The sequence below is a fragment of the Medicago sativa genome, chromosome 5 (assembly GCF_051527215.1).
Source record: "Medicago sativa cultivar Bolivia chromosome 5, Bolivia_mono, whole genome shotgun sequence".
In the NCBI taxonomy this organism is placed as follows: Eukaryota; Viridiplantae; Streptophyta; class Magnoliopsida; order Fabales; family Fabaceae; genus Medicago; species Medicago sativa.
Genome location: NC_140753.1, coordinates 55253867 through 55276017, shown reverse-complemented (window position 1 = coordinate 55276017; position 22151 = coordinate 55253867). Strand labels below are relative to the sequence as shown.

Here is a 22151-nt window from a genome sequence, read left to right as displayed (position 1 = left end):
CGGACAAGATTGTTAGTAACTTCCGGAATATAAAATCCGGCCATATACGATATGAATATTTTGTGTCTTTCTTTGATGTCAAGGGTCTCTGTTGACCGTTATACGACCCCCGCATAAGCTGCAATGCAATCGCAGGAGTCGTATGAGCGGTCAACAATGACCATGACACCACAAACACTCCTAAAAGCTACCTAAAAAACTTAAAATTTTTGAAGAAAATGTAAGAAAGGAGGTGAAGAAGAATGAAGGAAGCCTTTTTATAGCCTTATATAAGTCATAGGTCTCAATTACAGTCAAATAAAACGTGTTCCACATTCAAAACAGTAAAAAAATGCATTCAAACTCCACTAACCGGCCTAACCTTTGGTGAAACGTCACCGGCCTAAATGTTACTGAGTGTTTCCGGATTATACAATCCGGAACGTATGCAGTTTGTCCGGAGTGTAAAGTCCGAACTGTACCAGACCCTTTATTTGGATCGTTTTCGTTGTGAATGCGTTGGAAAAAAATAGATCAAAGATACATAACATAAATAAAAGCAACATAAGACAAATAAACTGTTAAAAAAAACCATAATAACATAAATGATGAATCTTTTGGGAAGGTGTTCGAAGAGGAGCTTTTGAACTCGATCCTGCCGGCCTGCCAACTGACATGTTACGATCGGCAGGCCGACATTATCGAGTTCATAAGAACCTCTTCTTTGAAGTTAGATCTGCAACACAATGAAGAAAGACAAGGTGTTTTCAAGAGGATTTCTTTGAGTTAGGTCCTGCTGCCTTGCCAAATGACATATTATCTGGCAGGCAGCAAGATCTAACTCATAGAAACCTCTTGATATTTTTGAGTTATCTATCTATCAAAGAGGCATCAAGGACTATCTATATATTTTTGACAGCATGCTGAGGATCTTCATAATGCCGTCAAATAGAGAGTTAACTCATCCATTCGCGACGGCATTAGAAAGATCCTCAGCTTGATGACAAAAATTTGCATGGTTTGCTTTGGTGTGTTTGTGTGTTTTGCTGGTATTGAAGATCAAAACCGGAGAGGGTGTATTTATAGAGGTCCTTGGATGTTTTGGACCACATAAAATCTTAGTGCAATGCGGTCCATACAAAAGAATCCTATGTTGAAGCATTCCGGATTACGTTCTCCGGAATACACTGACGCCCTATGTATTTCCGGATTTTGTAATCCGAAAAGCATATATTGGGTTATATGCTAACACGCAATTAAAACAACATAAAACACGTGGTTAATTAAAACATAACACATTATCACGGATCATCTAAACTAACTTCTTCCTTCTCTGGTCCCTCCAGCAGAGCCCTGATCTCTTCGTAGTTTCTGGGCCGGTGCAAACTTTTCAGGATTTGTTCAGCAGATCTAACCAACGAAGCGTCCAACTCGATCGGTCCTCTAGCGCTGTGCTGACCAAAGACAGAGAACATGGTTCTCACGTCGTCATCATTTGTGAGTTTCATCCGGCTGAAGCGTAGAGATCCGGTTGAGTCGGACAATGGACATCGATATTCAACACCGACCACCCTCCTAGTGTCTCTGCGGTTGAGTTGACGGTTGATTTGATCCAGCTCATCTTTCAGCCCGGATAGGGTGACATCGTCGCGAATCCTAAACAGATGGGGTTGTGTTCCACCGTTGTAGTAGACTGCCGCTAGCTTGGTGTTCGGATCAAAGCCAGGGAATTCCATGATTTTTTTTTCTGGTGTAGTTTACTTGTAATGAAAGCAGGGACCCCTATTTATAGAGGTATTTGGGCATTGTGAACCACAAAAATTGTCGGTACAATGCAGGCCACACAGAAGAATCCAATGTTGAATCAATCCAGATTATACAATCCGAACCAACCCTCACCATACACAACGTCCCAAGTTTCACTTTGGGACACCCCATTATTGTCTTTTTCCGGAATACGTAATCCGGATTATATCTTCCGGACTTCACCAGAAGATTTGGCCGGTGGTCTGCACCACAAAGAAAACGTTTTTCAAATGTTTTGGGCTGTGGTCAAGTGTAAAAACACGTTTTTTGACCGGCATTGATGGCCTCCCACACGTTTTTCAACCCCCTCCCCTATAAATATGGTTCATTTTCTCAAAAATTTTCACACCTTCTTGTTTCTTCTCTTCTCCTCTTCTACAACGATGTGTTTCCATCGTTGGTCTTTCATAGAAAGAGGCCTCTTTGGAAATCCATCAAGGGTCATATGATAGGTCAATAGGGTAGGGGTCAGTCTGAATCTGAGGTTGGTTTGTCTGGGTGTCATGTTGACCATCATGGTCTCTTGTTCCCTAGAGGCCCCTGTGCCCCCTTTGTCTCCCCCACCAACAGATTTTCTTCTTCCCCGCCATCTTCTTTCCTCCCACCCTCTTTCCTCTTCATCAGTGGCTGGAGTTAGAGCTGGAGCCACTGGTATAGCTTATGTAATAGGATAGGATTAGAAATAGATTTATGATATTATGTAATAAGCTTAAAAAGCTTGAAAGCTTGAAAATTATTGTAATGTATTGTTCATATATTAATAAAATGAATTGTTTTTATGTTTGTGTCTTTTTATTTATGTTTTTTAGTTTATTTGCATTTTCTTTTACGAATTGTAGACCTTACAATTGCAAAAGTTCTGGTAAAACACTATTCCGGGTAATATAATACGGATATATCTGCAAATTTCTAACAATGAAATCCGGAAAACAAAATCCAGACAATGGGTAAAATTGGAAAAAAAAATAGGTCGCGCGAGGAAAGGCATAGGGTGGGAAAAGTAACACTCTCATTATGATTGTTGGCGAACTATTGACAAATTGGGCAACTAGCCCATCTCGATCTCTTGTTAAGAGTCATGCTCTTTACCCAAACAGTAATGCTCATTCACAAAGTAAATTACCTTAACGCTCCTACGCATGTTAACTCACGCAACGCAAGTTAACATGCGTTAGTTATAACGGTAACGCAACTTAAGTTGCGCAGCGTTACTTAAGTTGGTTTTCACCAACACAGCAACACAGAACCTCCATTTCCAACTTTTCACAAACACGAAAATTTCACCCCCAAATTATGTGGCTGATTTTGGTGCATCTGTCTCATACACGGCCCTGAAAGACCAGTATGACTACCTGTTGAATAGGTGCAACCATTTGCTGGGGGAGGATTTATCACAGGAGGAGGAGCAGGAGCTGAGTCGTATTAGGCCCGCCTGTGTGAAGGCGTTTTTGTTGCTCTTGCTTGGCTACACCCTTTTTGCCGGCAAGAACAGAAAAACCGTTAGTCTGCTGTGGATGCTTGCCATTCGGGATTTGGCTAACATAGGCACGTGGTCATGGGGCGCGATGGGACTTGCATTCTTGTATGAGCAGCTGAATCTGACCTCAGACGCAAATGTTGGCTCAGTTGGTGGTTATATGAGCTTGCTTGTGGCAATATATTTTTCTTCCTCTTTTTTTAAGTTAAACATAAATTTTATAATGTATAGGTGCTTGTTATGACATGTATATATTTTGTCTCTTTGTGTTTGCAGGGATGGGTTATAGCTCACTTCAGACATGTGGTCCCGAGGTCCAAATATTTAGATTACGACCGGGAGAACCCGTATGTGGGTAGATGGAAACCTCAAAGGGGGTTTGCTCATGCTGACCACTTCAGAGGCTTGTTGGACTCGATGGAGCATTGTCATGTCACCTGGAGGTCGTACGAGCACCGACGAGACGCGACACCTTTTTATGACGTGTGCTGGTACTCCGGATGGATCATGGCAGGCAGTCAGAGGATGGTGCGTCACTTGCCGGAGCGGGTGCTGAGGCAGTACGAACATGTTCAGAGGGTTCCCCGACCTCCTACTGATGTTATGCCTCTTGCCGCAGCAGATGTGGCTGCTGCCTTCTTGGAGTTTTCTCTGCATGTCGTTCCCCACCAGCGGAGGGGTGCCCAGGTCCTAGACGACGAGCCTTGGAAGCATACAGAGAGGTACGTGAGGTGGTTCTACCGTGTGTCCCATTAATACTAGCGTGAGTTAAGTTGCATGAATAGGCTTTGTGCTTGCGTGAGTTAAGTTGCGTGACTAGCATCAGCGTGTGTTAAGTCACGCAACATATCCTAGGCATGAGCTTGCTCGAATTGCACTAGCGTAACTAAAGACACGTAGCGTAACTTAAGTCACGTGAAACTTTGTACTAGCGCAACTTAAGTCACGCTACGTAACTTAAGTTACGTACATTATGTACTTGCGCATGTTAACATGCATAGGGGTAGTTTGGTATTTTACTTTGGGACGGAGCAATACTGTTTTGGTAAAGAGCAGTAGTAGATGGATCATAGTGACTAGAATGGATCAGTCTCATGAACTATCAGAGTGGGTGAAGTTAACGAAACATCTTATGTGAAAGAATGGACGACCAGTAATTTGATTTAAAAATTTACCTTAATATGAAATTTTGAAAGTTTGACCTATCCTGACTTTATATCTCTATTTTATGACAAGACTTGATTATAGATATAAAGTGTTTTAAACTACCTTTACCCCATCTTCTTAGAGCAATTTTATTGTAATTTTATTTTTTTATTTAAAAAAAATAAAATAAAGGGTGGATTTCTATTTGCCCAAGGTATTATTTGCCTTAAGTTCCGATCAATTATTTAGTTTTATTTTATATTCAAATATTTTTTCACATTTTATATTCTTGGATAGCGGTGCTCATGGTGTGGTTTGATTCAGTTTTGAGACTAAAAGTCATCCAAACCACAATATAAAAAAGTATGCAGGTTGGATGACCATGAGATTCAACCCAGGAAAATACACTTTTGGGGTTCGGACCTCAAACTCAACACATGTAAACACCTCTACACGTGTTGAATCTAAACACAATAATCTTAATAATATACTCCTCTTCATATATTTAATATAAGGGTAAGTCGTAATGTTTCATAGCAAAAATATAAAAGACTTACAAATAATGTTTCTGTAACAAAAAAAAAGGCTTAAATAAGCCCAAAAATCTAATAGATTAGTGCTTTTAAATCATTAAGTTTTTTGTTTTTTGAAAAAAAAAAATCATTAAGTTATAAGTATAAATTGATTTAGTGAAATATTCCTGTGAAAATCACCACAAATCAAATAAATCATCCAACTTAAATAAAAACAAGTGTAATAATTCATTTTAACCTAGAGTTAAAACTTTTATTGATCAATAACCAATAAATATAGACATCCAAAACAACTTATGGAGCATTACATAACTCACTTAGAACTATTTAAATTCATTGACACATTTCCATAAGTAGTCTTCACCCATTGGTAAGACCAATAATTAATTTCATTCGAAGTCCCACAATTGTATGAACCTCGATCATCTTCTGCTCTTATATATATTATCTGAGCCATGCATTTCAACTTAGAATACCTGGTTTGAAAGTTATATGCTGTGAGATAAATTAAATCGAAAACTTTGAAGCACTTGGAATACCTTGTATGAAAGTTATGGGCTGAGATATAAATGCTTATTGAGTTATAAGCTTGAAATAGAACACACAATTGAAGAAAATAAACTATAATAGAGAGTACTAAAATACTCACTCCGTTTCAAAATAAGTGTCGCTTTAGCCAATTGCACACAGTTTAAGGAATGAAATAAAGTAGTCAAATGTCATAGCAATTTTACCAAATTATCCTAATCAACTATTGGTTTGTTTTTCATTAAAGAAAAAATAATACTTTGGAAGTAGTGTAACATAGTATTAATTGAAGGGTACAATTGAAAAGAAAAAATTATTATTTCATTGGAAATCGAAGGTGACATTCATTTTGAAACAATTTTTTTGACTAAAACGACATTCATTTTGAAAAGGAGGGAGTACTAATGGTTGAGAAAACAAAAAAGCAATAAAGCATTAGGAATAGAAGAAAGAATAATCAAAAGAGAGTATAATTGAAAATCAGCCATGTTGTTGAAGACTAGTTCAACCTTCACATACATACCTTCTCGGATCACGTGTTAAATTTTGAGAACTCAAGTGCAAAGTAAAAGGAAAAGCTAAAAAAAGGAAAACATTTCTATATACTCAATTGTTTATTGTTTTGTCCTCACGAGGGTAGCTCAATTGGTTGGGACAATGCATAAAATATGCAAGGTCTGGGGTTCAAGCCCGGCCACTACCCAAAAAAAATTGTTTATTCTTTAAGGATTAAGAATTTCAAAACATCATAAGCCACATCCATAAAAAAAATATGTCATATAGCCTTAGACCAAACACAAAATCAACCAATTCTTTAAGGATTAAGAATTTCAAAACATCATAAGCCACATCCATAAAAAAAATATGTCATACTAGTATGGACACCCGTGCCAAGCACGGGCTAGAATATCGTCATACTTAATGGAGATGATATTAAGATGAAGAAAATGTCAGTTAAAGTCTAACATTTGATAAAAGAGTTCAGGTTGAACAACAAATAAGTAAAAAAAAAATCATACTTAAGCCTTTCGGATGAAGATGTATCATTCTCACTTATCTGATTTCTATTTTTTAAAACGTGTGGATCCACATCAGTGTTGGCTCACTCAAAATGCACAACAGTTGCATTATATCCTATTTCAACATTTTGGTGGAGTAGGAGTGGTATCATTCTCACTTATTTTGGGGGAGTGGTATCATTCTCACTTATTTCGGTGATCGATCACGGGCACATAGAGTCTGACACTTAATGGAGAGATGTTAATGTGTCAAATTCGAGTTAAAGTTTCACATTTTTTGTAAGAGTAGATGTTGAGAGAAATGTTAATGTGTCATGTGTGAGTGAAACTTCTACTTTTGATATTGAACAACATATATGTGAGATGGCCAATATACCTAATGTCTTTAGGTTTCGGATGGAGATGTGGTTTTCATCTTACATATGAGGTTTCTCATATTCAAATGTGACAATCCAATCCATTGTAGGATTTATCTGAAATCCAAACACTATAATGATATTTTTTTTGTTTTGGGATGTCATTTGCTTAATTTTATTATATTAAATTTAAGTTTTTTGATGCCATTCACCTTAATGCAATGTCTTTGTCTAACTTTAATTATTTTAAATTCTTTCATTTTGGTCTTCGGTGGGTCACAGTATAAACAATTGTAGAAGCATTATGTTGAGTCGACAAAATACATACTTATTAGACAATTTGAGTGAACATGCGGTGTCAATATCACCTGTGTGGTTGCTCTTAGTCTAATACAGTGATCCAACCTAATTTAGGCTCCATCTATCATTCTAACATTAAGATGAATTACTTTGCTGGTGTTTGAATGTCATTTATTAATTATTTTATCTAAAAAATTAGTATTTAGATGTCATTCGCTTTCATGCTATTTTTATTCAACCTCTATCATTTCAAACTCATTCACGCCTGGTCTTTTGAATGATTTGAAAATAGAAGAATCTTTATAACGATTGTGATTTGACAAAATACATGTTTACTAAACTCATTTTAAAATGCTAATTTTTTACCCAAAAACCTTCAACTCCTTCAAGAAACCACTTCCAGCCCACGTTTTTGAACATGTTGTGTCTCTGTTTGACATTAATTGACTATGTCACATGATTACATGCACGGATGGTCGCACACTTGATTAAGATATGTTAATATGTCAAGTGTGATTGTACATTCTACATTGGATGAAAGAGTAAATTTTCAACAACATATAAGTGAGATGCTCCATGTACCTAATGCCTTATGGTTTTTTTGTTAAAATGCGGTATCAATCTCACTTGTATGGTTGATATTGGCCTAATATAAATATTCATATCAGTGTAGGTAGGCTTACCAGGAATCTCAATATTATCCCAACATTGTGATAAACATTTTTGTTAGTTTTTGGATGTCATTTGCTTGATTTTTTTTATCTCAAATTTTATTTATTGGAAGTCATTCGCTTTCAGGTTATATTTTTTATTCCACTTCTATTATTTTAAAATCCTTCACTTTTGGTCTTTGGTGAGATTACAAAGAAAAACTGGATACTGTTCTGCTGAGTTGACAAAATACACGCTTGTTAGAGTTTTTAAAATAATGTAATTTTTTATTTTAATTTTTTGTTAAAAAATTTGTCCAAATTAACTCCTTCAACAAACACGTCCAACAACTACTTTATTCTCTATATTCACTGACAACGCATAAACCCCTTTTTTCTTATTATTTCTTTCATTTCAAATTCCTTTTATGTCTTCTCAATTTTTCTAGTTTATTTTTTCTCTTCTTTTCTCCATTTTCAGGAAAAGAACAAAAATCTTCCTTCGTTAAATCACCACCAACCCACATTTTTTTGCTATGTTACACCTTCTCTAGTCTTATTTAGCTGTGCTACCAGATCATATGCAGAGAGTCTCAAACTTAAGGGATAATTATTATTTTTTAAATAAGCTAAATTAGCCCAGCCAATTTAGCATTGGGTCCCAAGTCAATACCACCAGACTTACCCAAGTTGGTTAAATGATAGATATTAATATGTCATATCTAAGTTAAAGTTGCACATTAGATTTAAGAGCATAAGGTGATGAACATATAAGTAAGATGACCCCATATACTTAATACCTTGAGAATTTGGATGTGGTGTCAATCTTACTTTTGTGGTTGCTCTTAGCATAATGTGATTATCCTATCCTGTTTAGGCCCATACATAAGTCCCAACATTATAATGATCTTTTTTTTTTGTCATTTTCTTGATTCTTTTATTTTAAAATTTAGTTTTTTTTTATATCATTTGCTTTAATTCTATTTTTTTTAATCCAACCTTCATTATTTCCATTTCCTTCACTTATGGTCTTTGATGAGATCTGACAATAGCAAAATATAGATGTGTTATGTGAAGTTAACAAAATACATGCTTATTATCCATTCTAAGTAAAGATGTGTTATCAACCTTAATTGTGTGGTTGCTCTTATACTAATTTAATGATTAAATCCAGTATAGACTCCTCCTTGGAGTATCAACATTATGATTCACTATTTTGAAAGTATTTGGATGTCATTTTTAAAAAAAAAAAAAAATATCTTAAAATTTAGTTTTTTGATTTTATTCGCTTTCATAATATTTTTTAGGCTTAATTGCAGTTTAACCCCCTAACTTTTATAAAATTGCAATTTTGGCCCTCTAATAAAAAAAACTACAAAACAGCCCCCTAAGTTCTGCATCTGTAGCAGTTTTTGCCCCCCAAGACAAAAAAAAAATAACACGGGGCACCTCACTTAGGGTGCCACGTCAGCGTAGACCGAGTCAAAGTTGGCATTGGGGGCTAAAACTGCCACAGATGCAAAACTTAGGGGGCCGTTTTGTAGTTTTTTTCTTTTTAGGGGGCCAAAATCGTAACTTTGTGAAAGTTAGGGAGTTAAAACTGCAATTAAGCTGATTTTTTATTCAACCTTTGTCATTTCAAAATCCTACATATTTGGTCTTTGGTTGAAATGCAAATGTGTTATTCTAACTTGACAAAATACATTCTTATAATGATAGTAATGTTTGAAAATATATATATATTCGTTACTATAATTATATACATGTCAGTTTTACAATATTTAATTAATTGTGAGATTAATTTTTTTTATATAATTATAATGATATTTTGTTATCATGTACGCATTAAACACATGATAAGATTTTTGTTATCATGTCTATATCATATCATGTCTCTATCGAATTTCATATTCTATCATATCTCTATCCTATACCGACCATCAAAGAGGGTTTAGTCTAGCAGTGTAAAGACATACTTTAAATTTAAAGGTTACAGGTTTTGAGCCCTTCTAGTATCTTTGGAGGTATGCAAATGTAAATACTAAATAACTTAGTGAGTGCTCTTTTATCTCTAAGATTTTTTCTACCTTATACAAAATTAACATTCATTCACCATAAAAAAAATTTACCAACAAAAAATTCACTACGACTTTTATTTTTTTTAATAATGGCATTAAATGTCATACCCAAGAATCATTATGGTCCATCTATTAAAAGACGTTCTTATGTCAAGCACGTGAGAATTTTCTTCTTTTTAATTATTATTTATTTGTTTATTTTTTATTAGTGAATGAAATGTTTTTTTTTGGAAATTATGAGATTAAATGATATACACTATCAATGTTTGTTTTACACTCACATCCAGTCACACAATCAATTATCAGACACAATAAAAATAAATTTAATATAATTTTCGTTATAGACTTAAAATTATTAGCCTTTAAGTTTTTTATTTTTCAAAATATTTATTATATTAATTAGTTTGATTTTATTGGGGTATATTTTAGGCTTTCATGAAATATATATGTTGTTTTTATTGTAATTGGATTTTACTGAAAATGAATTTAATAATGTTAAAAGTAATGCGGTAATTTATGGAATTGTGATTCAATTTGATTGTCTCTAAGAATAAAAAGACTCATCATTTGATCAGATTAATTATCCATTCTATGATCAGTTTGGCTTCACCAAAATAAAGGGAGGTGGTTAATAATGTTAAAATAATCTTATGGGCATGGTTTGATTTGATGAAGGATAAAAAAACGGTTATAGAATTTTTTATTTAAAAAATGGATGAATTGGTATAATAAGGGTTGGAGTACTTATTGTAGTCTCTAATTATATATCATTTTTCTTATTAAAATTCAAACATTTAAATATCTAATTGTCATTCATTTTTATTTTGATAAAACATCTTCTTTAATTTTGATTTAATGCACATGATGATTATAAAAATCGATTAATTTTTTTAGATGATTTCCTTAATAAAATAATCCATGATAAAAATACCAAAAATAGAATCTCATACAAATAAAAATATATAATAATCATTTCTTAAAAAGATAATACACCAAAAATGGAAATTCTAGTAAATAAAAGTATGTAATAATCATTTATAATTATAATAGAAATTCCCACAACGATTCTTTAGAAAAAAGAAATTTTCACGACGATCAGCTTGTCATTAATTTCCACTTATAATTGGAGGTTCACCATAAATTTTATTTATTTTTTGTTCAATTTTAAATTAGTAACCACATAACATAAAAAAGTGAAAATTACCTTTAATTCCCAAATTTTCTATAAAGATGAAGTCCATACTTTGATTGATTCTATTCTAAAATTTTTGGTTGGGATGCTTTGTTGCAAGTTTTGCTAAAAAGAACAACAATGAAATTAGGTCATGTTTCGACATCTTATTGGATAAAGTCAACCCAAAATTGCAACTTTAAAAAAATCATGAAAGAAACATTAGTAGAAGAGCAAAGATTGATATATCAAACATAATAGAAAGTCAATCCCATGATTGTTACAGGATTAATTCCCTATGAAGTTAAAAACCGTTAATTTAGCGTCAGTATTTCCAAAAGTTTAATGCATTTCTTTTTGACCAAGGGTGTGTACGCTTGTGCGAAGTTTTACGTTAAGCTAACAATTCTTTCCTAGAGATATCATCTCTCAGTTGTGTGCTTGACGATACTTAATTTGAAAAACATCCACAAATATATTTTTTTAAACCTTTGTTGCACTAAATATCCATAACTTTATTTTGACGCAGATGCAGAAAGTCATTGAAGAAACATGGAACAATGTTACAAATAATGAGAGAACTAACAGAACACAAATCATTGGGTTATTCAACATCATAAAATATACTCCCTTCATTTACTATTATAAGAGGAAGACGAAAACCAAAGGATCATATCATATAAGAAAAGAAAAAGAAAAAAAATAGTGGCTCGTCATTCTAGGGTTTGCCGTGCGGTTTCGATCAATTTGAGGTAAAAAAAATCGAATAATCAAATCAAAGTATGATCTAATGCGAAAGGTTTTCACAAAGGACATTCAAACATATGCAACGATATTAGATTTTGTGATTTTCAGTTTTTGTACCAATTTATGATTTTCTTTTGAATCGGTTTATATTCGAACACTCATAACTCGTCATTAGTGTGATTAGTTAGACACTTGCAACAATATCAATATTACTGCTAGCATTTTTACAATCTCAATGCAAATAAAACTACTTAAAATTCATTTAACATCAGACACTTTAATCAAATTTGTAATATATACAACTCTTAAAATATAAAGCTTGAATAAAATATTCTACTCTCTCCAAATTCTTTCTTTTGTTGAGAGGAACTCTACAAATCCATGTAGTCAAACTTCAATTATTGCATCCTTGCGCTTCATCTTTAATTGTATCCACATAACTGGAAAAATAGAACAAATCAATAAAATCCCGTTAAAACCAAAGAACAATTGGTCGAAGAGCTAAAGAAGAAAAGTTGAACAAAAAATTAGGTAAAAAAACTATAAAAATATAGAGAGATAGAAAGAGGATTAAAATATAAAATAATAGATTTAAATAAATTGCAAACCCAAAGTAGTCAAGAACCAAAAACAAATATGTAATATTTAGAGAATAAGGATGAAACACTATTTATGGGCACTATGAAGAAAAATAATACAATTTTTTTTAATAAAAAATGGATACAAACTATAAATGAACAAACATGATTTTGAAATAATTTTAAATTCTATAACTGAATGTTAAAATGATGTGAGGAATGGTGATGGTTGAAGTAATATTTATAAGGAAAAATTCAAAGCATGGTGAGATCCGAGAAGTAATGTTGAAATTATAAACAAATATCTATTAAATAGTGGTTAAAAGTATGTTTGAACTTTTTGTACACAAATACTAATGGAAGAACGATTAGCACACATCTATGAACATTAGACAAATACAGGCATCAAACCAGCACTAACATGTCGACATCGTCAATAATCTAAGAAAATAAAATATTTGAATCCACTTACCTTGTTACACTTGAGACTATGATTTTCATCTAATTGATTTTTACTATATCATATCTTCGTGATTGAAAATATGATCGTGATTTAAAATATGCTACCTAACAACCGGAAGAGGGAAAAAAATGGTGTTAAAGCTTGGAAGAAACGTATGGAAAAGAAGAAGGATAAAAAAAATATGTTCATTTTTTCAGGTTTGACTATGAAACAAATTAAAAAAATGTAATGAAAGTTAATAGCATTTACACGCCATTAAATCATCCATTTTTTAGTCAACATTTCCGTTTTAATCACATAAAAATAAGAAGGAATATTCCTTGATGAGAGAGATGAAAAATGCTAGATGAATAACATTAAATGCTAGATGAAAAATATGATGCCAAGTGTACTATGGCTCATAGATGTATCCTTTTGTATTATATAGAGATAGCCTTAGACCAAACACAAAATCAACCATGTAATGTAATCACTATTGATATTATGTTTGTAGTAGATTCCGTAATTCCACTTTCAGAATTTGATATTATGTTTGTAGTAGATTCCGTAATTCCACTTTCAGAATCTAAAACTTGATGCAAACCAAGTGACCCACTCGATAATTAAGCTCATTTTTAAAACCTTGGAGCTATTCTTGCTTAGCATCATCCAAACGATAACTCGGTATTGCGTGCATGAGAAATGCTAGGGACACTCTCTTTTCAACACTCTCTTCAACACTCATTCTCTTATTGGATAAAACCAATGTATGACCCACCATTTTAAGTGGAACCCATTTCCAAAATGTGAGACCCACTATGATTTAAGCCAATTAGAAAGTGAGTGTTGGAGGGAGTGTTGAAAAGAGAGTGTTGCTAGCACTCCTCTTGCGTGCAAATGCTGAGCTCTTGGTATAGTGAGTCCAAATTTCTCCTCCATATTCATATTGGAAGGATTAATATCATATGGAAGTTCCCAATCAAAACAGTGCACCAATTGAGCTATAACCAACTTTACCGTAATCAAACCCAATTGAATTCCAGGACAACGTCTACGACCAGAACCAAATGGTATAGATTCAAACTCTTGTCCGAGATAATTCATTTTTTTCTCAATAAATCTCTCTGGGTAAAATTCTTCAGCATTTTCTGACCAAACATTACAATCTCTCCCTATTGCCCATGCATTTACTATAAGTCGTGTCTTTTCCTTTATGAAATATCCATCAATTGTTATGCTCTCTCTACATTCACGAGGGATTAATAAGGGTCCAACAGGGTAAAGTCGTAAGGTCTCATCTACAACCATATCTAAGTAGCTTAACTTGCTCAAATCTTTCTCTTCAACCGTTCTTTTATTTCCTACTTCATTTTCTATCTCATCTTGAAGATTTTTCATCACTCTTGGATGCCTTAGAAGTTCAGACATAGCCCATTCAATCGCCGTCGCAGATGTATCAATTGCTGCCACAAGCATGTCTAGTAAAATAGCCTTGATGTTAGTTCGATCAATGGCATGATTTTCTTCATTTCCTAGATCAATGGTTTGGTGCATAAATGAAAGAAGTATGTCAACAAAGTCTTCATGATGAGCTTTGTTTACATTATTGGTTTGTTCATGCTCTGTTATTATCACTTCCAACACCTCATCAAGTGCTTTACTTGTTTTCTTGCATGCTCGAGTTAAACCCTGAATAAGAGTTAAATTAATAATTTCAATTGATAAGTTGATATTTTCACATAATTTATCAAAATCATGAAAGCATCGAAAAACACAAAAATATGATTTTATTATTTTATATCCTCTTTTAATTTTTTATTATTACAATGAAATTTATTACAGTATCATTTTACAATATCTCTAGTTGAATTTGAATCCGTTCCTTGAAATTACAAAGTCAAACTCCAGTAATCACCGAGACATCTCTTGAACAATATTTTATCTATTCAAATAAATAAATTCTTGCTTTTATTCATGTAAAAAGTTAGTATTTGTTTTTTTTTTTAAAAATTCTTGCTTTTATTCATGTAAAAGTTAGTATTTTTTTTTTTTTACTTTCGCTTATTGTTGTTTTGGTTCAAATCATTTCGGTTTCAATTTTGTCCTGTCATATTGACGCAGTACGAAAGCGTAGGCTAGCAAGTGTTAAACCTAGATAGAAAAGAACAAGTTCGCAAGCGACAAACTTGTGAAAATAGGGTTCCGGAATCCACCAGAAAATAGAGAAAAGTCTCTGAAATATTATTGATGAAATAAAAGTTCCTCTTAGGTTACAACTCTTAAGCTTAAATAGGGAAATAGCAAATCCTAATAGGTCTAAAATAACAAACTGAAAACAAAATAGAAAGTTCTAGAAAATTAGGCTGAAACAAAATAGCAAACCCTCCTGCATCACATATCTGAATATGTTCTTAAATATTTGAGAATTTTGAAATATGTCATTAAAAATAAAAAGTTTGTAATTAGGTTCCTAAGCTAATATAATTTGTGTAAGTAGGTCATTCTGTTACATTTTCATTAGTCAACGGTTATTACAAAAAATATATAGTAATAGTTTAAAGACCTAATTAAAACTTTGGGTGGCCTTTGTGTATTTGGGCCGTCTCCCTATAAGGGGATGCACATAGATAGAAACTTTGGTTTTTGTTGCTTACTCAAATAAGGGCTAGATTGTCAGGGTGGAAAATCAAGAATTTATCTTTGGGTGGTCGGCTGGTTCTCTTTAAGTATGTCATGTCTTCTCTTATTGTCTACGTTCTTTCCTTCTTCAAGACTCCCTTAGATATCTTCTCCTATGTTATATCTATTTTAATTTTTTATTTTTTTTGTAGTGAGGATCATAAGAAAGTTTTTTGGGTTGACTAGAGACTGTTTGTTTGGGAAAGGGGTATGGAGGTTTGGGGGTAAGGCGGATGAGGGGGTCGTGTGAAGGAGGGTGATAGGGACGAGTCTATTTGGTCGAAGGAGTTAGTGCATGTCCGTAATGGAGTGGGTTTAGAGATGGAGGCTGGTTTGAGGTTGGTATTAGTGAATTTGTTTTATGGATCGATGGTTAGAGGATAAGCCTTTAAGAGATAGGTTTTGGAGGTTGTTTGATTTGACGAAAAATAAATGGTTTGCAAGTGGCAGACATGTTCGCTGTTTTTTTTTTTGTTTTTTTTGGGGGGGGGGGGGGGGGGGGGGGTCGTGAGGTGGTGTCATAGGTTGTTTGATGATTATAGGCATTGGATTTTGGACCAAAGATTAGGTTACACAGTCCATAGAGTGTATTGTTTGTGTGAGTGGTTGTGGGACTCGCGAATCAGCAAATAATTTATTCTTGACTTGTAATATTTTCAGTTCTATTTGGCATCTTGTTTGTAGTTGGCTTGGTATTTCATTAGTTGATCCATCTGGAATTGCGGATCATTTTGTTCACGGCGGTCAATAATGCACTTGGTTTTGTTCTCTTGTGCATGAGTTATTTGGAAAGAACATAACGACAAGATTTTTAATAATAAAGAAAGCTCTAATTATCACCTCTTGAACAAAATCAAGTTGAATTCTTACCGGTGGATGATGGTAAAATTTGCTAATATTGCTTTTGATTATCATAGTTGACGGCTTAGCCATTTGGTTTATTTGGACTTTGGTTTTTTTTTTTTCTTATTGGTTTGGATCTATTGCTACTCTTTTAAGACTTTGGTGTTCCAATGCGGTACGCTTTGTGCTAAATAGAATGTTTTTTATGTGTTCATCATCATCTTCTTCCTTCTCCTCTTTGATCGCCATTTTTCTATCAAAATGCTATACATAACAAAATTTGTGTTTGTGAAATTGCAAAAAGCACATTTTAGGTTTAAAGCAAATTGCAAAACTACTTTATCTCAAGATCCCGCAGAGAACTTGATGGGTAATAATGGTGCATAATAACCAATCACAATTATTAATGATGGCTATAGTCTAATGCTATTTAACATTTCCCTTTTCAGTTACAAACAACCATGACGTTGATGATGCTTGGGACTAAAAACAAAGATTAATATCTCACAATCACAATATATAGACCTTTTGCACAAGAGAAAAATGAGAACAAAATCTTCCAATTAAAAAGAGCATGATAAAAATTGCACAATCACGACAATTATTTGACTTAAAAGTAACTATAAGTCGATATTTATACTTTATTTTAATTATATACACATACCTGAAGATCAAATGCACCTAGCCAAGGAACATAATCAGCTAGATTAAAAGCTCCAACCAAAGTCATTGCTTCTCGAACAGACTTCTTCAAGTCAAATTGTTCATACTTACTCCTACCTAATATCATCCTAAACACAATATTCTCAATAAGATTCTCTACAACCTCACTTATATTCACAACCTCACCTACCAAAGAAGCTTTCTTCAAAGTGTTAACCAAAACACCCAACTCCTCCTTTCTAATAGGACCAAACATCTCAACTTTGGAAGCACTAAGAAGTTTTAAAGTGCAAAGTTTCCTCATAGTACGCCAATAAGGACCATACTCAGAAAAAGCCAACCCTTTGGAACCATAAGACATGAGCTCAGATCCTTGAATCTTTGGTCGGCTTGCGAAAACGATGTCATGGGTTTTGAGAAATGATTCTGCTGCTTTTGAAGATGAAATGACAATAGCTGGGACTTGACCTAGCTGTAAGGACATGATTGGACCATATTGTTTGGAGAGTGATTGAAGTGTTCTATGTGGAAGTTTACCTAATATGTGAAGGTTTCCGATTATTGGCAGTGTTGGTGGACCTGGTGGCTTTTTATGGTTTAGGGTTTTTGGTTTTGGATGTGAAAAGAGTTTGAATAGAAAGTAGATGAAAGTGAAGAGAAGAAAAGCAAATATTGTTGTTGTTACTGCAAAAGACATGTCTACAATGAATGGTTTGGTTGAAGTACGTAACAAGGTTGAAGATAAAAGACTATATAGAACTCCAAGTTGATCTCACATTATCTTGAAACTGGTGGGGTACTTGTTTGTTTGTGGAATTTTTTTTTTTTTTTTGACCAATTGTGGAATTGTTTTCTTGACATGTGTTTGTGGAATTGTTGGTTGTGAGATATTTCCCCGAAAATAAAAGTATTGACTATTGAGTTATTTATGACGGGCCCCTTTTCTCCAGCGCCATAAACTCTATCAAGTTGATTGATTTTGGTTAAATATTTATGACTATTGAGAAACTGGTGGTGCACATGTTTGTTTGTGTAACTTTCTTAACAGAAAAAGGAAAGTGCTCAGTACTGTAGTGTTTTCAAAACATTTAATTAGTCAACCTACTCCCTCAATTATTAAAACGATTGATTTTGTTTCCTGTTTCTTACATGACAATATGCACATTTTTTGGCATTAACAAAAAATACATTTTTTAGAAGAATATTAACAAAAGATAATTAAAAGTAGATATTTTGAAAGTATTTTGTCAAGAAAAATCTTATAACATCTTTATCTGACTATTTAATAGTTTATCTTTATGTATCAATAGAAAAATATCATAAAATATCTTGTATGAATAGTATACATAATAGACCAAGGGAGTAATTTAGGTAATTTAGTAGCACTAGTAGAATAAGTATGTTCTGTTTTTTTAGCAGATTAAGTATGTATGTTGCTCTTGTAGAAAAAAAGTATGTATGTTGCTATTTGTCTTTATAAACTTAAATAATTTAAATTTCAGATTAATTTGATCTTATATCCGTATTCACTTTTTGTTTTTGTTACCAAATATATTTGTATGATTTCTTCTTGAATTACATTAAAACACCCTAAAATTGTTATGTTTTGGAGAATCTAGAAATACATGACTCAATAAAAACATTATAAAATATTCCGAAAAACCATTTTAGATCAAAACTAAATAAAAATGGCTGAAAAATATGCTAAAAATAATGTAAGATGATCTGTCATTAGTAGTTATAACAGAACTTTTAAGTCTAAAACAATATTAAGCTTCAATTGATTGTGTCACAAGTAACTGAGGGCTATGGTGCTCATCTTATTCATTACTTAGTAAACTAGCTTCCAAAAGGTCAAAGACAAAAACCATGTTTGTCGTTTCTAGAATTTGAAGGTTGTGGTTGTTGGTCGTTTGGCTGAATCTATTAATCACGGACACCATACGAGTATCATATACGACACATATCGATATATCAGTCATAGAAAAATATAAGATACCATTAATCTTATAATTATTGGTAGTGTTGGAGGACCTGGTGGTTTTTTATTGGTAATGGTTTTTTGCTTTGGATGTAAGAAGAGTTTGAATATAAGGTATGTGAAAGTAAAGAGAATGAAAGAAAGTAATATTATCATTGCTGCAGAAAACCTGTCTACAATGAAAGGTTTGGATCAAGTACTATGGTCAAGGACTATGAGTACTCCAACTAATGGTTTGTGTACGTCCCTTATAGATGTATATACATCTTGAAATAAAAAATAAAAAGAAGGTCAAATGCATCTAAAGGACCTTTAAGTTTTTCGTTTTTCCCAAAGTGGTCCTTTAAGTTTCAAAACTCCCAAACAAGTCCTTTAAGTTTCAAAAGTCCCAAACAAGTCCTTTTAGTTTTTGAATCGTTTCAAACAAGTCCTTTTAGCGGATGATGGTGATGATTCAGATGATAGCAACAAAGAGCATTATCCACCATTTGCCATGCCTAAAAAGATGACTAATTTTAAGTGGGTGTTAGGAGCCAGATTTGGTACCAAAGATGAGTTCAAGGAAGCAATTACCAACTATGTTATCTACAATAGGACTTGTTTGAAACGATTCAAAAACTAAAAGGACTTGTTTGGGACTTTTGAAACTTAAAAGACCACTTTGGGAAAAACGAAAAACTTAAAGGACCTTTAGATGCATTTGACCTAAAAAGAATGATGTAAAAAAAAAATTTGTTGATGATATGATATGAAAAGAATATAAAAATAAATATTAATAACGTATTGAATGAATGAGTATATGAAATTTTATTTGTGGTGTTCATTTATCATTGTTGCTCTAAGCTGGCATGATGTTATCTCAAAAGTAGTGATGTGTTTGTTTGTGGTATGAATGGTGATTGGTCAGATATTTTTAGTGGAAATTTGAAAAGATAAGTTATATGGGACTTAGCTAAATACTCTCTCCGGTCACTATTATAAGCAAAAATCAACTTTGTAGGTTCATTCAATAAATGATGTATTTGGTCTTGACCAAATACATCATTTATTGAATGAACCTAAAAAGTTAATTTTTGTTTATAATAGTGACCGGAGGGAGTAGGAAATAAACATCTTTTTTTTTTTAGCAAAAAATTGTATTCCTCATTTTGCTTAAGATAAAATATTATCTGGGGACAGCAAGAACTGACATTTGTGGTGGAAACTCTTGAGGGGTGGGGGCAAATCATAAGCCTTGGCTATGTGAAGACAAATGCACGGATCTGTAGGCAGATGGTACACCAATAAACTAGGAGAAACTATAAAGCCAACATCCATCTTCCCCAATAACACATTAACACTCCTCCAAACCTAGCTAACCCAAAATTTTAAGAATAATTCTTATAATTAGTTCATAAATTATCAACCTCGCTCCAATTTATGACATAGAATAGTAGTATATAAATATATTAATTAGTCCCTTAGTCACATTAAATAGTTTTAATACTCCTCATTTAATGGATATCTTTTTTGTATGGGTCATGCTGACATGTGCCCTTAGGGCACATGTTAAGGAACCCAAAAATATAAATATTTCCTCAAGTTTTGTGTGTAACGCCCACTTTGATATTTAATTATTTTTATTAAGTTAGAGTCTATTTATGTGATTTATTTTAAATATGTGAGGTGTTGGTATTTTATTAAGTGGCTTTATTATATTATTTATTAGAGTATGAGAATTATTAGAGTAAGTAGATTTGGGGGTTAGAATAGAAAGAAGAAAGAGTTATTGGGCCTAAACAGATTTAGGAAGAGTATTTAGTATTATAAATAAGGAAGCTTAGGTTAGAAATAGTTTTTACGTTAAACCGCTTTTTGGAAAAGAGGAGAACAAGGAGAGAAGAGAAGAGAAGACAAAGAGAAGAGAGAAGAGGCTGCATTGATTGTTAAGGTAAGGGTGAGACTAGCATTCAATACTATTATGCGTATGATTATAATGATTAGATTTAACGAGTTGTAGGAAGAGTTTGTGAGGATTGAGGAATTAGGGTTTTAAGTGAAGAATTGAGGATTAACCGATGAAAAGTTGTTAGATTGATGTAGAAACTGTGTACAAACCTTAGATAATCCATAGGATGATTATTGGATGTAGTTTTGAGGTTAGAACCATGGAATTGGATGAGATGTCAGTGAGTTTAAGAATTAGGGTTTCAGAATTGTAATAGGTTGTTAATAGATTTGAGAACCCTTTGAATTTGCATACAATAGGTTGATGAATAATTAGTGTTCTAATGATAGGGTAATCATTGGGTAATGATTAGGGTCAAGTTTGGAGAGTATTGGATCGAAAACGGAGTCGAAAAGATTTCCCCAAGGCGAAATCGCAGCTGAACTGCGATTTTGCTGTCAGTGTGCAAAACGCGTTTTTATTGTCTCAGTTTGACAAGTTTAACTTCCGAACTGGGTTTAGGTGTAAACACGAAAGTTGTAGGTATGGATGTTAGTTTTCTAATGCCGTTGGTCTTGTGTCAAAATGATTTATAGAACTTGAGTTATGGTCAAATTACTGCACGTAGGTCACAGTGAATTTTTATGGACTTTCTGCACAACTTTTCCTAATTTAAAACGAAAACTGGTATTGATCGGTACAGAATTGGCCTTTGGTGTAAACATGAAAGTTTTATATAATTTTGTTAGCTTTCCAGTGGCTTTGGTTTGACGTGAAAATGACTTTTAGTTTCTGAGTTATGATGAAAATAATCCAAGGAGGTCTTAGCAAAATTGTACGGTGACAGCATTCTCTGTTTCATGTTTTTGCGTCTGTTTCACATGTTTCTGTTCTGAATTAGTCTTTGGTATAAACATGAAAGTTGTTGATAATTGTGATATCTTTCCAGTAGCTTTGGTTTGGCATGAAAATATGTTGTTAATAATTTATTATGTTTTTACAAAGATGCATGATGAATTGTTGATATTTGATACGATGTTATATGATGTTGTTTACGATTGATGAACATGAGATTATGATGCAAAGTTGTTGTCGTTGTCGTCACCACTTTTGTCGTCAATGTCGTTAAAGTTGTAAGTTGTTTGTCTATGTCGTTAAAGTTGTAACTTGTTTGTCGATGTCGTCGAAGTCGTTGGTCGTCAAGTATTGTTGTTGAGTCCAGCATCATCATTGTCAGAGAAGAGGGCT

At 33.2% G+C, this 22151-nt stretch overlaps 2 protein-coding genes and 1 long non-coding RNA gene across 3 annotated transcripts; all 3 read right to left on the bottom strand.

Annotated features, from left to right (window-relative positions):
• Positions 1 to 1280: 1280 nt before the first annotated feature.
• Positions 1281 to 1715, bottom strand: LOC146923198 (uncharacterized). Its single transcript, XM_085711667.1, has one exon. It carries the CDS (start codon positions 1713 to 1715, stop codon positions 1281 to 1283), a length of 435 nt encoding a protein of 144 aa, XP_085567793.1.
• Positions 1716 to 12011: 10296 nt separating this feature from the next.
• LOC146923197 (uncharacterized) lies at positions 12012 to 13257 on the bottom strand. Its single transcript, XR_015012762.1, has 2 exons — positions 12841 to 13257; positions 12012 to 12230 (listed from the first exon to the last, which is right to left on the bottom strand). It is a non-coding gene; the product is annotated as an uncharacterized LOC146923197 (long non-coding RNA).
• A 146-nt stretch (positions 13258 to 13403) lies between these two features.
• On the bottom strand, positions 13404 to 17719 carry LOC146923196 (cytochrome P450 CYP736A12-like). The gene is made up of 2 exons (XM_085715903.1): positions 16997 to 17719; positions 13404 to 14499 (listed from the first exon to the last, which is right to left on the bottom strand). Exons 1-2 carry the CDS (start codon positions 17690 to 17692, stop codon positions 13627 to 13629), a joined length of 1569 nt encoding a protein of 522 aa, XP_085572029.1. The 5' UTR covers positions 17693 to 17719; the 3' UTR covers positions 13404 to 13626.
• Positions 17720 to 22151: the final 4432 nt, after the last annotated feature.

What these genes read in the sequence shown, in the direction of transcription:
- LOC146923196 (XM_085715903.1), bottom strand. Translation starts at nt 17,692, where the DNA reads ATGTCTTTTGCAGTAACAACAACAATATTTGCTTTTCTTCTCTTCACT. An exon ending in TAGGTGCATTTGATCTTCAG is followed by an intron (nt 14,500 to 16,996) that starts GTATGTGTATAT and finishes ACTCTTATTCAG; the next exon opens with GGTTTAACTCGAGCATGCAA.
- LOC146923198 (XM_085711667.1), bottom strand. Translation starts at nt 1,715, where the DNA reads ATGGAATTCCCTGGCTTTGATCCGAACACCAAGCTAGCGGCAGTCTAC.